This window comes from Typopeltis vanoorti, chromosome 24 (assembly GCF_054136105.1).
Source record: "Typopeltis vanoorti isolate ZY-2024b chromosome 24, IOZ_Tvanoo_1.0, whole genome shotgun sequence".
Taxonomy (NCBI): Eukaryota; Metazoa; Arthropoda; class Arachnida; order Uropygi; family Thelyphonidae; genus Typopeltis; species Typopeltis vanoorti.
The window spans coordinates 46,966,151-46,983,325 of NC_143572.1; the positions used below are offsets into that span (position 1 = coordinate 46,966,151).

Genomic DNA, 17,175 nt, shown 5'->3' on the forward strand with positions numbered 1-17,175 from the left:
TCCACCTTACGTGAGTGTAATTCATGTTAAAAAAATTAGGCAATAGCATTTTTGAAATTTTAAGAACTGATTCAGTCAAAATTCTTGCTGGAAGGTTTATGAAATTGAAACATCCATGTCAGAAAAACAGAAAATTTGATTTAATTAGTCAAAAGTTCACCTATGTAATCAAAAATATATATTGAACAGAAATACATTAGATTAGATAAAATAACATTTCCATACTAAATAGAAGTGTGAAAAAAAAGATACATATATGGCTTTAATATTCATATTTTTAATATTAAGTGGACTGAAGTTTATAGGCCTCACTGCCTATGTTGCAAAGACTGCACATTACATTGCTGTCATGATAAGGAATATGCTAACAAAAAGCAATAAAGAGGTGGTTGTACCACTGGTCAGATCATACTTGGACTGTTCTCAGATTTGGTCATCTAGTTTTCATTATGATGAGGAAACATAAGAAAAGGTCCAAAGATGAGTGGCTAAGTATCAGGACTGAAATGTTGGTTATGGAGAGAGAGATTAAAATGAATGTAAATTAGAGTCTGGTGGATAGGAGGAAAAGTGATGATATAATAGATGCAGAACAGGAGGCTGTCCCTGGAAGGTGTATAAGGGTGTGGTGAAGAAGGGTATCAGGATTAGATTTTTTTTACAAGGAGAATTGTGAGTGAATGGAACACTTTATCAGAATGTGTTGTGTATGTAGGGAGTGTTGACAATTTTACGGTTCAATGTGATGGATATGTTGATTGAGTGAACCTCACATGATGAGTCTGCTGACACCATGATAATAACAATAATTGAAAAGGATCGACATAGCTTAAATTGAGAAATGCTTGTCATAGCCTTAGTAGACCAATATTTCCCAAAGCATGATCCACAGCTCATTACTGGTCCTTGAAAAAAAAAAAAAAAAAAAAAAAAAAAAAATCACCAGTTTGCAGAAAATTTAAAAACTCAAATGTGGCATGTTATTTTCACGGTATTGATGAAAACACAGAATGATAAGAAAATAATAGTTATTAACTTATTTACTGATATTTCATTGGTATTATATCCAGCATCTTCAGAGCACAAAAACAGTTTGTCACAGTATGCAAAACAACAACAGTTTGGTATAACAGTGAGACTAGTTTAAAAAAATTGTAACGGACAACACAAGCAACTAAAGATGGCATCTAATCCTAATTAGATGCCATCTATGTTGGAAAAAGAGAGAAAACAAATATTAATTAGATCTTAAAATAACTGTCTCCCAGATTTTTGGTAAATTTATACAGCCATACTTGTTGAGGTTTGGAGTATGTTTTAAAGTTTCTGTGGATTCCAAAAACAATCTCTCTGACCTATAATGACTTCTCTGTAGCACTTTTGTTTTTTTCTAATTGAACCTGCGTGAAGTGGTATCCAAGGCATGGTCTTCTAGATCCGACTTGCCATAATGATAGTGCCAGATGTATTTTTAATGTTCACCAAGACGGATGTCAACAGTTCTTCTTGTCTGCCTATAGTAAGCCTGGTCACAAGAACAGGGCACTCGATAAACTCCTGGATGTGATAAAGAAGAGAGTTTGTCCTTAGGTGAACAGATGAGAGTTGCCAATTTCACGTAAGGTTTAAATATGGTGAGGATTTGTGGATTGCATAAGTTGACTGATAGGTGGAAGAGAGGGAATATTAGAAACATTTAAGGTACTAAAAGGGTTTTATAGGATTCATGCAAAGGAAATATTTCAGGCTAGAGTGGGAAGGAAGTCATCCCTAGAAATTGAGTATGTGAGGACTAGATTTTTTTCTTAGAGTGTGTGAATAAATGGAATGGTTGGCAGAGTTTGTTGTGAGTGCTTTGTCAGTCAGTGTGTTCATGGAGAGGTATGATAGATATTGTGTCAGCAGTGTGTCTCTAGTGACAAGTCTTCAGACTTTATGGAGGTTCCTGTTCATTAATAATCTGGATGAGAATTCTTGGAAAAGCCATGTTTCACTATTTGCTGTTAATGCACAGACTGAAGTTTAGTAGTGATTATTTAAGTGCAAGAATGCTACTTATTACCAGTGATTAGCATGAACAAATATGTTTTTAGCTATTAAAAGTCATGTTTGAATTATAAAACTTGTTTAATAAAAATAGTGTTGTTGACACATCTGAATGGAGACAAGATACAATATTAGCAGGATTGTTATGGAGAGAGTAATTCACAGGTTGAACATAGTCTAATGGATATTTTAATGTTAAAGATACCAAGCAATTTTAAACCTGGTTTTACTCCATTTTTCCCAAGTGAGCAAACAGACAAAATGTCAAGTTTGTGCCTGCAATTGATGCAAGACTAGCTGATCCCACAGGTAGTGCAAGACCAAGGCAACTCGTGGTAAAGGTGGAGCAAGCTCTGATCACTAATCTTAATATTTACCCTTAATGCCAAAACACATCTCCAAGAAGGGGATGTATGATGTTTTGTATTAAAGGCAAGGGGCCACTACCCAGACCGGTTTTGACCTTTATTGAGGTCTCATCAGTGGGAGCCAGGCTAGAAATACCAAGATTTAGTAATGCAGAGCTTATAAGTATTTTACCAAAATAAGTTACCATAAGGTGTTTTAACCTTATTAAATAAAAATCTCAGGAGGAGATCTAAATGTAGAAAGTATTTTTAACTTGGGTATAATTATGTTAAAGATACCAAGCAATTTTAAACCTGGTTTTACTCCATTTTTCCCAAGTGAGCAAACAGACAAAATGTCAAGTTTGCACCTGCAATTGATGCAAGACTAGCTGATCCCACAGGTAGTGCAAAACCAAGGCAACTCGTGGTAAAGGTGGAGCATGGTATCTTTAACATAATTATACCCAAGTTAAAAATACTTTCTACATTTGGATATTTTAATGATGGTTGAATTTTAGGAGTTACTTCTAGGAAATGTTGAGGATAATGATGTGATATTTAAATGGGCATCATGTTTTTCATGAATGAGTATAGTGAACAGGGAATGGATGGAAGCAGATAGAAGATGAAAAATGGAATGCAGAAGGGTTTGAGTACCAGTAAACAGAATAACGAAAAATATAGTGTAAGTAATGGTAATGAATCTATGAGCACTTATATGCAGGTACTCTTACTTTCTTTCTTTTGCTTACTAGTGCAAATACTGGTAAGCAAGAGAATTAGAGTATTGCTTAAAAAGAGAGTATAGGCACTGATGTGTAAGAGAGTATTAATGATGATGAGCAAGTAAATGCAATTAAGGGAGATGCAGGAGTTGTAAGCAAAGTTAATAAACTTGAGAAATGAGATGATGTTGTATAGTATGAAGATTAGACAGTTGGCAGATAAAAATGGAAGGGGAAAAAAGAATCCGGTGAAAAATAGCTGAGAGAAAGAGATAAGAATGGTTCAAGAGTCCTATATAGGATTCCATTAATTAGAGGTGTGAATTAGAAGTTGCACAAAATGTTTCCAAGAGGGAGGATAAGCAGGATGATTGAGGCTTTGGATGTGAGGAGTAAATGAACAGGAGAGAGTTAGTGGTGGTTGTGAGACCGACTGATTTAGATGGAAAGAAGTAGAACACAAGAATGATTATCAGTAGGTTATTCAGTGTGACAGATACAGTTGTGGTGGGAAAGGTCGTTATTGTGCTTAGGCAGTGATAAGTTTGAAATGGCAAGCAAATATGATGATGGTATGTGGGAAGAAAGTACAGTAGAACTCGGTTATAACGATCACGGTTACAGCGAATTCACGTTTATAACGAATAATTTTGAAGGTATATTTGAATTACATTTGATTTAATGCATGTATTTCATGTTTATTATGAATTCGTTTCATGGGAATAACAAACGAATAATACACGTTAGTCGTTCCTTTACTGACATTTCGTACATACGCATTTTCTGGTTGTGGAAAAATGTCGGGAGTCAGACGGAAAATTTTATCGGTTTCCGAAAAAGTAGAAATTATATGGGAGATGGAAAGTGGCCAATCAAATCTGACAGTAGCAAAGAAGTATGGTTTGTCCCCATCTACAATATCAACAATTTGGAAGAATCGCGAGTTGACCCTGAAAGCTTTTGAAAACAATTTATCGAAGTGTAATAAACTTAAAAAGTGTAATAAAAGTGACGTTGACGAGGCACTTTTTTCGTGGTTTAAAGTGCAAAGAACCGCTGGCTTACCTATTAGCGGACCAATTTTGAAAGTTCAAGCCGAAAAATTTGCTGTTCAACTTGGTTATAGCAATTTTAAATGCAACAATGGGTGTATTGATCGCTTTAAGAACAGAAACAATATTGTCTACGCAAAAGTAAGTGGCGAGGTGTTGTCCATTGACAAAAACGTTGTTTCTGACTGGATCAAGAATGTATGGCCAGACATCAAACGAAGGTATGGATACAACAACATTTATAATGCAGACGAAGCAGGGTTTTTTTATAATTTAATGCATAAAACTTTTCAATTTAAAAACAAAAATCGGCAAAGCCTAGATGCTTTAAAAACATAAAGAAACTTCCCGTTGATTATACAGCGAATAAGAAGGCCTGGATGACATCTTCAATTTTCGAAAATGAAATTCACAAGTGGGATAAAAATCTTCGCAGTGAAAACCAGAAAATTTTGTTATTGATAAACAACTGTCCTGTCCATCCTGTAGTGGCTAATTTAACAAACATAAAACTTGTTTTTTTTGCCACTGAATGTGACATCTGTCTTGCAACCACTTGATCAAGGCGTAATTAGATGTTTTAAATCCCATTTTCGTCGTCTGTTAGTCTTGGAACTGATAGAACGCAGAGAAAAATCCATGGAAAATGCTTATGCTTACGACTCGAAGATCAGTGTATTCACGCAATACGTTTAATGAGTGATGCTTGGAATTTGGTGTCATCGTGTATGATACAAAACTGTTTTAAGAAAGCCAGTCTTGCGGAATACGAGTGCAAATCTGAAGAAGATGAAGAGGATAACTTACCGTTATCAGCGTGGTTAAAACCGCGAAACTTAAACAATTTTGAAACGTGCGCAGAGTTTGATAATTTTATAGACATTGATAATGACATCGCAACTTCGGGTATACCGACAGATGCTGACATATTAAAACAAATCTCTCATACACCAGAAGAAGATAATAGTAGTAGTGACTCCAAGGAAGAAAATAGCAATGATGAGAAAATCATTACCTGGTGTGAAGCAGAAAGTGTTTTACATATTTTAACAAGATTTATGGAATCGCGATCTGTAAGTTCAGACGACACATTCAAGCGTCTTAGTGGTATAAGGAACAATTTCAAACATATGAAATATGCGTCTTGTGCAAAGCAAAGCACGCTTGATGATTTTTTATGTAAAAATGTGAAGTTTTAAAAATAAATTTTTGTTCTTTATATGTATGTATGCACATATGTATTTATGTTACCCAATATACCTATGCTGAGAAAAATCTGAAAACATTTTTAATTCGCTCAAATTATGACCTTCTTGGATATAACGAACAACGGTTATTACAAGCAAATATATGTGGTCCCGTGGAATTCGTTATAACTGAGTTCTACTGTATTTGCAAATTTTTGATTTTATGGTATACATTTGAGGGACTTATGCAACTGTATAAGAGTGATGGATTGTGCTTGAATGGGTTTAATATGAGCCAACTGGAGAGGCCATTATAATTATTATTAATATTTGTGTTGGGGGGGGGGGAGTTATGAGAGAGTTCAGCATGAACATGATGAAGTAAGTGACGATATGAAAACATGAAAACTAGAAAAGTGAGCTTGAAGGAGTAGTGGTGAATGACAGGGAGGAAAAAAACAGTGTGAGGCATATGGTATAGGGAATGTGGATATGGGGAAACAGTAGCAAATGTGTATGGGTGGGGGGGGGGGGAGAGAAAGCGAATCAATATAAAACAGAAATGATCTCAGATACATTGGGATTAGCTGAGTCTAGGGAAATTGGAATAAGTTTTGATAAGATTGGGTAGTCTCAAAGTCTAATATGGAGATATCACAACTGTGAGATATCGTAGGTAAATTGGTTTTGTTTTGTAAGTCATCATTTTGGATAATTATGGAAATACAAATCAGAATGAAGTGATATCAATGAAACTGGATTTATTGAGTTCTGTACTCTAGGCTTACTGATGTACTCTAGGTGACGAAGATGATGTGTGGTCTGTGGATTGCTCCTATGGCTATAGATTGAGGATTTGTGGATTGCAAAAAGTTGACTGATAGGTGGAAGAGAGGGAATATTAGAAACATTTAAGTTACTAAAAGGGTTTTATAGGATTCATGCAAAGGAAATATTTCAGGCTAAAGGGGGAAGGAGGTCATCCCTAGAAATTTACCCCCCCCCCCCCCCACCCCCCCCCCCCCCCACCCCCCCCCCCCCCCACCCCCCCCCCCCCCCACCCCCCCCCCCCCCCACCCCCCCCCCCCCCCACCCCCCCCCCCCCCCACCCCCCCCCCCCCCCACCCCCCCCCCCCCCCACCCCCCCCCCCCCCCACCCCCCCCCCCCCCCACCCCCCCCCCCCCCCACCCCCCCCCCCCCCCACCCCCCCCCCCCCCCACCCCCCCCCCCCCCCACCCCCCCCCCCCCCCACCCCCCCCCCCCCCCACCCCCCCCCCCCCCCACCCCCCCCCCCCCCCACCCCCCCCCCCCCCCACCCCCCCCCCCCCCCACCCCCCCCCCCCCCCACCCCCCCCCCCCCCCACCCCCCCCCCCCCCCACCCCCCCCCCCCCCCACCCCCCCCCCCCCCCACCCCCCCCCCCCCCCACCCCCCCCCCCCCCCACCCCCCCCCCCCCCCACCCCCCCCCCCCCCCACCCCCCCCCCCCCCCACCAATTAATTTTGTAGTGATATACTGCTGCTAATCTTTTCACCCCAAAATGCATAACCTTACATTTTTCCACATTAAATTGACATCCATTCTCCTTAGCCCATACCACCAATCTACCCAAATCATCCTGCAAAATTTTGACATCTTCTGCATTCACTATTGCATTACCCAACTTAGCATCATCAGCGAACAAACGAACCGTTCCTCTCAGATCCTTTCTTATATCATTAATGAACAAATTAAACAGCAGAGGTCCAAGAACAGAACCTTGTAGCACACCACTAGTCACAGGCCGTATTTTGGACTCTACTCCTGAGTAAACTACTCTCTGGTATCTCTCCATCAGCCACCCTCCTATCCATTCCCATATATTGCAGTTTATGGATTAGACTTCCATGTGGTATCCTGTCAAAGGCCTTAGCCAGGTCCAGTAGTATCACTGTAAGCCCATTACCCTTATCCAGTTCAGCCATCACTGTGTTATAAAACCTAGCAAGTTACTGGGGTATGATCTACCCTTCACAAAACCATGCTGTCCCCCATACAGTATCTCATTTTCATCAATCCATTCCTGTATTTTTTCCTTGACTACTTTCTCCAAGACCTTGATAACGACTCCTAATATGCTGATCGGTCGGTAATTTGTAACAGTAGTCTTGGATCCTCCTTTATGCAGTGGAACTATTTTCACCTCTTTCCACCCCCCTTTGGGACTAAACCAGACCCGAGATTCAGATTAAACAATAAAGTCAAGGGCACTGACAATTCTTTAGCCGCTTCACATAAGGCCTGTGCTGATATACCATCCAATCCCACAGATGTATTCACATTAAGGTTCTGTAATAGACTATTCACCTCCACTTCATTCACCACAATTCCCATATAAACTAATGGGTCCTTCATTCCTTCAATGTCACCAATTGGATGATATACTCTTGCAAAGTGCTCACTCAGTAATTCCACTATATCGACTGATTCAGTGACCTCCCTACCATCGGCATTCCTTAAAATTATTCAGCCGTGTACAGTTTTTCTTTTACTAGCAGCATATTGAAAGAACTGTTTGGGATTCTCTTTAGCTTGCATGGCTAATTTCCTTTCATAATCTGCTTTTGCTTTTCTTACCACTTTACCCTTCTGGCCTGCGCTGTATACCGTTCATGTGCCTGCAGGTCACCTTTCTCCTTAAATTCCTTCCACAGTTGTTTCTTTTTTTTTTTGCAACTCAAGTTTAATGGTGTTATTCATCCATTTAACCCCTACTTGATTTACTATTCGGACTCTAGGTATACAGTCAGCCATTGCCTCATGCAAATGTTCCTTGACCACATCTCATGCCCTCAACATCCAGCCCTTGTAGTTTTATTATTATTATTATTATTAAACAAGACCTCATGGAGTCAAAGACTCATCTAGGAGGTCCTTTTATCTTACACACACATCTCATCATACCGTGTCTTAAACACATTCAAACTACTTGCAGACACCACGCTCTCAGGCAAGGCATTCCAATCACTCACAACTCTGCACGAAAAAAACCTGCCTCTCATTCCCTTACTCACACCCTCCTTATACAGTTTCCAGGGATGATCCCTGGTTCTCCCCTGATCTCCCACTATTCTCTGTAGAACTTCTCCACCATTGATCCTATAACAACCCCTTACCAACTTGTAGGTCTCTATCATATCTCCCCTCTTCCTTCTCTCCACGAGACTCTGCAAATTACATCTTTTCAATCTTTCCTCATACTCAACATTCCAGAGGTCAGAAACTACCTTAGTCAGTCGCCTTTGGACCCTTTCCAACATCTCTTCATCCTTCTGAAAACCAGGTGACCAAATCTGGGCACAATAGTCCAAGTGTGGCCTAATCAAAGCCTTATACATTGGAACAAGTATCTCCCTACTTCTACATGTCAGTGTCCTCCGCATCATTCCCAGAAGTCTTTGTGTTGTCTTCACAATTTTGGCGATGTGTCCCCTAAATTTTAGATCCTTATCCATTATCACCCCCAGATCTCTTATTTCCTCTACTTCCAACAATATATTCTCACCAAGCATAAATTCTGCATCCCATCTTTGTTTTCCAAATTTTAAAACTTTACATTTTGCAACATTGAACTCACATCCCCATTTGCTTGCCCAATCACTCAATTTATTCAAGTCTTCTTGCAAGGCCACAACATCTTCACTACTCTTTATGGTTCGTCCCAACTTTGCATCATCTGCAAACAACTGAATATCTCCATCCAAATCTTCACCAATATCATTAATATATAAGTTAAATAGTAATGGCCCTAAAACAAACCCCTGAGGCACTCCACTAGTGACTTTCCTTTTCCTGGATATTGCACCCTCATACACAACTTGTTGATACCTATCAGATAGCCAGTCTCCAATCCAATGCACTAATCTAATATCCAACCCCATCTGCTCTAGTTTGACTGTCAACTTATCATGAGGTACTCTATCAAAAGCCTTTGCGAAATCCAAGTATATTACTGTGTATCCTTCTCCTCTGTCCAAGGAAGCAGTCACTTTATTGTAATAAGTAAGTAGATTACTAAAACATGACCTCCCTTTAGCAAATCCATGCTGTCCATCAAAGATTATACCATTGTTGTCAACCCAACTCTGGATCCTAGTTCTCACAAGCTTCTCCAACAACTTAACCACAACACCTGACACACAGATAGGCCTATAGTTTGATGCTTGAGTTCGATCACCTCCTTTATGAAGTGGCACAATCTTGCCCTCCTTCCACTCTTTAGGAACTTGACCAAGTGCAAGACTCGTATTAAAAAAATATGTCAAGGCAGGTGTCAACTCTCTGGCACACTCCTTCAGAATACGTGGTGATATATTATCAAGTCCCACAGCCTTATTTACATCTAGTTTACTCAACTCCCCAAACACCTCTTGCTCACTAACAGTCAGTCTCTCCTCCCCATCAACACCTGCTCTCAATCTCTCCATGAAATCACATTCACAAGATTGAAAGATCTTTATGAACTGCTCATTAAGTATCTCCACCACACATTCTGCTACAGCTGTCTTTATACCATTTCCTCCAATCAATGTCATCCTTCCATAATCATTCTTTCTTTTGCTGGCTACATATCGAAAGAACTCCCTAGGATTCTTTTTGGCTTCATTAGCTAACTGCTGTTTATACCTCTCTTTAGCTACTCTCACCAACCAAGTCACCCTCCTTGCCTGGTCTTTGTAGACCTCATGAAATTGGTTACTTACACTTCTCTTATGCTATCTCCACAATGCCTTTTTTTTTTTCTGTATTGCATGCTTAATCTCTTTATTCATCCATCTCACACCTACCTTATTTAACCTTCTCACCCGTGGTATACATTTAGACATTGCATCTACTAAATAGTTTTTGAAAATCCCCCAAGCTGCATTGATCTCTTTTCCAGCTAACTCCTCATTCCATGCTACATCTGCAAGCTGTCTCCTGAGCTCTTCATAATCACCCCCCTTGTAGTTCCACATATACCCTTTTTTCACAGGGGTCCTTGCACTGCTGGCAACCACCCAGGTAATCACCTCATGGTCACTTTCACCAATTGGTGGATGATTTGACACCTCATTTATAATTACATCCTCCGATGAGATGACCAAATCCATGACCCTTAATCCTCGTGTGCCCTCTGTTGCATACTGTCTGAGGTAGTTATCCCTCAAAAACTCAAGAAACTCATTTTCTTTACTTCCAGTCGCTATCTCTTCAATCCAGTCTATATTGCCATAATTAAAATCACCCATAATGATCACCCTTTTCTTATTTGCTTGGCTTATTTGACTATACATTTCACTATCACCACCATCCACATTACCAGGTCTATAACAACATCCCACCAAGTATTTGATTCTATTCACCTCTATCTCACACCATACTGCCTCAAAACCACTGGCCCTATTTCCCTCTTGCATCTCTACCTTGTATGGACATAACTCTTTCTCTATCATCAATAGCACTCCCCCTCCCTTTTTATCCCTTCTATCCTCACGAAACACATCATACCTTTCCATCTCTATTCCTGTCAGGATGTCGTCCTCATCTAACCATGTCTCACTTATTCCAACAATCTCTGGGTACACAGACACAATTAGTGCAACCATTTCATCCGCCTTGTTTCTTATGCTTCTAGCATTGGTATACAAACACAACAACTCATTTCTGGATCTACAGCTAGTTCCACTGATACCATTCACTCGATGTGCTCTCTCCATGCTGGACTGGGGTCATTTCTCTTTTTGCTTCTTCATTTTAGAACCCTTTGCAACAACATCTGTTTCCTCTTGATCCCTGGTCATCCCATTACTTTCCTGCCTACACATGCTCTCACCTCCTCTTGGAGCATCCACCTTTCTCACGCTGTGTATCCCTGTCCACCCTGGGCCTCCCCGTTTCCCTGCTCCTCTTGCACACCCATTCTCTCATTTTCTATACTCATACCACTCACCTCTCCATTCATTTCCACTTCTTCAATCTCTCCTGTCTTACTCTCCTGCTCTTCCACATCACTCCCCTCTCGATCTGATTCATTTTCTCTATTCACTTCTCTACCTTCCAGCAGCAGTCTCTCCAAGCGACTCACACCATGACCACTGAAATGCAGTCCATCGCTCCCATACAGCTCACTTCGTCCCTCAAACTCATTCCACACATTAACAAACTGCACACCCATCTCCTCACACATTTCAGCCAGAATACCATTCATAATCCTTGCTCTCCGCCTCATTTCACCACAATCATACCTAGGCAACACACTGACCACCCTTCCTGTCACACTATTCTCTTTTATCTTTCCAAGCAGTCTCTTGACATTCATTTTGACATGCTCTTTGTTCACTCTCAAATCATTTGTACCAATTAATACAATTAACTCTTTTGCTCGCTCCCGCCTCATATCCAATGCCTCAATCACTCTACTTATTTTACCACCTGGAAAACATACCTTGTGCATTTTATCCTCTAGCACACCTTTAATAATGGAGTCGCCATACAACGCCACTCGCTCATCTTTCGTTAACTCTTTCATGCCATCATGATTTATTTTAATAGTTTTGACCTGAATTCTCTTAATTTCATTCCGCATCCATTTCATTTCTTGCCTCATCCAATCTAATTCACTTTCCGAACCTCACGACACATTCTCTCTATCATTAAATCTTTCTAACTTTCTAACGCTCGACCCCCTCTTCTCACATTCCCTCTCATTCATCCTTCTTTCTTTCCGTACTTTCGGTCCAACATACGTCCAACTTTCACTATCATTCTTCTCACTTTCACTCTCATTTATCTTTCTTTGTTTCCGTACTTTCGGACTAACATGCGTCCAACTTTCGCTATCATTCTTCTCACTTTTACTGTCATTCATCTTTCTTTGTTTCAGTACTTTCGTTCCAACATGCGTCGAACTTTCGCCATCATTTATTCTTTCGATTTTTTTTACTTGCGATTTCTGCATTACGCAAGTTCTACTTTCATTCGTTCTCTCAATTTCGTTTCTTTCCACCTCACTTTCGTCCCTTTTAACATCCGTTACGGTTGTCAAATCGCTCTTTTTCTTTTTTTCTGATTTTTTAACATTTTTTCGCTTCTCTTGCTCACCATCCATTTCTTTCAAACGTGCAATCGCAACACAATCAGTACTAGCACTTTCTGTCATCAATTTCATATTCGCATTCATTAGTTCTTCGTTCAGGTCACACTTCGCACACACCCTTCTTCCATCCGCACTAAACATCCACAAATCATTTATGTAATCGAAGGAATACATATAACAGACCTCACACTTAACGAAACGACTGAAATCTACATTCAAATCATGGAATGACAATGCCGCCGTCATTTTTTTTTTTTTTTCTCTCTGCCGGTTACTAGGTCTAATAATAACGATTTCGTAATTTAGTTTAGACAAGAAAAAAAAACCCACACTAATAATACCGGTAGCGTACAACGTTTACAGCCACTCTTACTCAAACAATTACGCATATATACTTAATTATTCCTAGTAAAAACTTATCTGAATCAGGAGCTCTTCAAAACACGTCCGCAGTACTTGGCCCACTAGCGCCCTGAACCAAGCAATCTCCTAAGCTTGTCATACTTGCCAGCACAATAATTCCACGTGTACCCTGTCTTAATTGAAAATTTCACACATTTAGCCACCTCCCAGGTCAAGATCCTATGATCACTCTCACCAATAGGTGGCAACATGGTCATATTCATTACAGTCAAATTCTCAGACACTATTACTAGGTCAAGCACTCTAGAACCCCTAGTATTTTCCATTACATGCTGTCTCAGATAGTTATCCCTCAGTAATTAGATAAAATCCAGTTCCTTCCTCACATGTGTCCTCTCCTCCTTCCAATCAGTGTTACCATAGTTGAAATCACCCATAATAATTACCCTCCTTGCAATCATTTCATCAATTTGCCTATGCATACTATCTCAACCATCTATTCCATCACCTGGTCTATAGCAGCATCCAACTGTACATTTTGTTCCGTTAGTCTCAATCTCACACCAAATAGCCTCAAATGAGCTCTTTTCACTATCCTGCAATACAACTTCTATTTTCCTTGGTTGCAGTTCATCAGCTATCATCAATAACACTCCTCCCCCCATTTTATTCTCTTTGTCCCTCCTGAACACACTATACCCTACACATTCAATCCCACTAACTATATCATCTTCTGTCAGCCATGTTTCACTAATGCCAATAACCTGTGGCCAGGAAGAACCAACGAAGGCCAAAAATTCTTCCTTCTTGTTCCTAATACTCCTGGCATTAGTATACATGAAGTGCAAAGCCTGTTAGTCCCACTCCCCTATCTTGATGCCTTATACTAACTGTCCCATTCTGATTTCTTGTCCTTCGTACTGGCTCGGGTACATTATAAGCATTCTTACACTCAACTACCTCACTGATGTCTGCATATCCACTTCCTCCCCTCCTTAATAGTTCAAGCTTCCCTGATTTTGCACATCCACTCTCACTTCACTCAGCAACACTTTTTCCAGTCTTCGCACACCAAATCCATTCAAATGTAAGCCATCCATCTTGTACAAATCCTTTTGCCCATCAAACTCACTCCACACTACACCGTCTGCATAACCTGCGCATAAAGTCATTTGTGATTATGACCCTCTTCTAAACTCTTCTCTGTCATACTACTGCAACAGACTCACTATCCTAACTCTGTCAATCTTTTCTTTCGCTACCTCTAATAATTCCTTCACATCCTCTCTCATTTCAAATTTATCTCCTTTCAAATCATTCGTTCCCACTACGACTATCATTTCTTTCACCCTCTGTTTCTGCACTTTAATACTCTCACTTACATCCTTAATTTTCACACCCGGTAAGTACGATTTAGTTAAACTCTCACCAAACACCTCTTACTAACTAGTCACCATACAACACTCTCCTTCATTACTGAAACACTCCCAATCATACGCTTATTTTTCCTTTCATACACTTGTTTATTATTTAAAATATAAATAATAAAAATAAAAAATGATAAAAAAAATCCTTAACTTACCATGATACTGATGTACTCTAGGTTTACAACCTTTCATGAGTGGGAACTGCATTAAAAAAGTGTTCATGATCAATTTTATTAAATTGTATAATTTGTTTGTTTTTATATGGTGGTACTACAGGAAAGGTTGGTACTTTTATTGTGGTCTTATACTGAAAGGAAAATGAAATGTTTTTTGGGCATGCTGTCTCATTTAATTCAGCCTTGATTAAAAGACCTGTGCCTATAAAGTTTGCTCATATCTACAATTAATTGAAATGCAGGTCTTTTCAAATGAGTAGCATATAATTTTAATTATTTATTTGTGAATATACTGCTCAATTTTGATTATATTATTTGATAATACACTCCATTGTATGAGATAAATTAATTTCATTGCACATGTGAGTCAACCATTCCATTTAATGGAGGATTGAAGTGGCTTGAAAAGGCACTGTGTTGTTGATTTCTAGAATATGATTGTTCAATTATTTCACTCTGTTAACCCTGCAGAAGTCATGGCTCATCTGACAGATACAAACAAATTGTTTAATATAACTATTCTTACACATATCCAGTGTATGCCTTGGAGGTCGTGACTAGTTGTGTATGCATATATTACGAGTGATATTCCACACTGTTTATGCAGTCAGTTTTGGTTTAACACGTGTTATGTAAAGATGTGTGATATTTGATAGTAAATTGTATCTGAGAGATACCGCAAACTCCGATGTCCGTATAGTATTGGTTTAGTTTTTTTTTTTATTATTATTTACCATTGAAAATGGCTGGAAAAAATATCGATTGGATAATCCATCAAGTTGTTGAAGAGATTCAGCGAATGTTACTTGAGTCCAACGATGAGAATGATAGAGTCAAATATAGTCGAATAGAGTAAAGTGATTTAGAAGATGATGATTATGTGAAAGTTCATTCAGAAGATTTGGATTGTGAACAAGATATTTCTAGTGAAGAAAATGAAGATGAATTAGACATGAATGAAGAGTATTTTCTTGGAAAGGATAAAGAATCAAAATGGAGGAAAAATCTAATAAGAAGATAAATTAGAAGACAGCTGTAGAATATTTTGTGTCAACTTCAGTTAGTTCAGCCAAATGCAGAAAATGCCAAGACAGAACTTGAAACTTGGAATTGCTTTATCACAGATGATATTTTAGATCTAATCTTATTATATACAAATAAATACATCGATTCTATTTCGAACCAGTATTCAAGATAAAGAAATGCTAAACGAATAGACAAAACACAATTGAAATCATTTTTATCTGACTGGTTTACATCGCAACAATCAGCTAAATTTTTATTCTTTATATTTCTTTGTTCAATAATTTTTAGATTGTAACTGAAAGTAAATAAACCATCATGTATTATATTTGTAGTGTTTTTTTTTAAAGTTTTATCACATTTTCGCACATACTAGTAATGAATATATATCTCTCATATACACGCAACCTAAGCTGCAATTTTTTAGACCGTGACCTCTGCAGGGTTAAGCTATCACTGCAGTACTATTTTTTTTTTTTCATGTTGATCCCTCTTTCATGGGTGGGATCAACTTAAAAAAAAGTTGTCAAAATACCACCTCTACATGAGACCAGCTAACTTGCTTTCAGTTGAAAAACCTTTATAAATATTTCTTGTGTGCTAGATAGGATTTGAATCCTAGTCTTTCCAACTGAAGGGCACATATTCTTCTTGGTGTATTGCAGAGATACCTTCGTTTTCTATGTGTGTAAATGTATATATTTAATTATGATTTAAGCAGTAACATTTTTTTCTTTTGTAACCTGTTTTGATGATTGCTGACAAACACTAATGTACACATTACTATACAAGAAATGGATTGAAATTGTTTATTGCTATTATAAATATGAAGAACATATTGGAAGTTTTGAAACTGCTGAATCATAATGTTTATTTATAATTTTAGGAATTATTTGGTTTCATGCTAAAGCATTATTATTATTTTGCTGCAGGATTCTGAAGAAAATTCCAGGCATATTGCCCAGCTGACATCCTCCCTTCTTTTTAATTGCAGTGAGCTTTTGAGTGGCCACATCTTCTATGTTTAGTTTAAAATAAATAATTAATTATTCATTTTAAAAAAGATTATCTATGTGTGTGTGTATCATCCTTTCAGTTCAACCATGTAAGTTCAAGCTTTCAGCTCATTTATAACCTGATAATTGTGAAAACTGAAAATATACATCATATTCAGTTGATTAAGGCAACTGAATGACTGACTATAAAATTAGCTATAGTCAGACTGTTGCAGATGTCTAACTTATTGAGCTAACTTTTCTTCCTCTTTCATTCTATCTACCCCTGATCTTTGGAACAGCATCCTTTATGCTATCTTCCCCAAAGATAGAGTAAAGGATGATGAGGGTCTTTTCTCCATGAGGGTCAGGAAGTCACAAGACTCATTGCAGGAGGTCAACACTAGTGAACTCAAAGTCTATCTTACCACTCCTTAACATCATGTACAGTCTGCACGTTCATGCTCCTACTACTCTCCATGCAAAAAACTTACTTCTTACCCTTTTACTTACCACCTCCTTTTGCAATTTCCAGGGATGGCTTCTTGTTCCTTTCCCTCTTCTTGTCCTTTTTCCTTTCCCTCGTTCTACCATATTAAAAATTTCCTCAGTGTTAATACAATAATAACCATTCAACAGCTTAAAAATCTCGATCATATCCCCCCCCCCCTTGTCTTCTATCCACCAAACTCTGCTGTCTGCATGCCCTCAGTG

General features: G+C 38.7%; 1 protein-coding gene across 5 annotated transcripts in view; it reads left to right on the forward strand.

The window, feature by feature from the left end:
• Nucleotides 1-16,529, forward strand: part of LOC150093161 (D-ribitol-5-phosphate cytidylyltransferase-like) — a 132,050-nt gene extending 115,521 nt beyond the window's left edge. For all 5 annotated transcript variants that reach the window (XM_090413867.1, XM_090413865.1, XM_090413869.1 and 2 more), the window contains one exon: nt 16,399-16,529. In XM_090413867.1, coding sequence (XP_090269993.1) covers nt 16,399-16,494 — 96 coding nt within the window. In that variant the 3' untranslated portion in view covers nt 16,495-16,529. The remainder of the gene's footprint in view (nt 1-16,398) is intronic.
• The last annotated feature ends 646 nt before the right edge of the window (nt 16,530-17,175 follow it).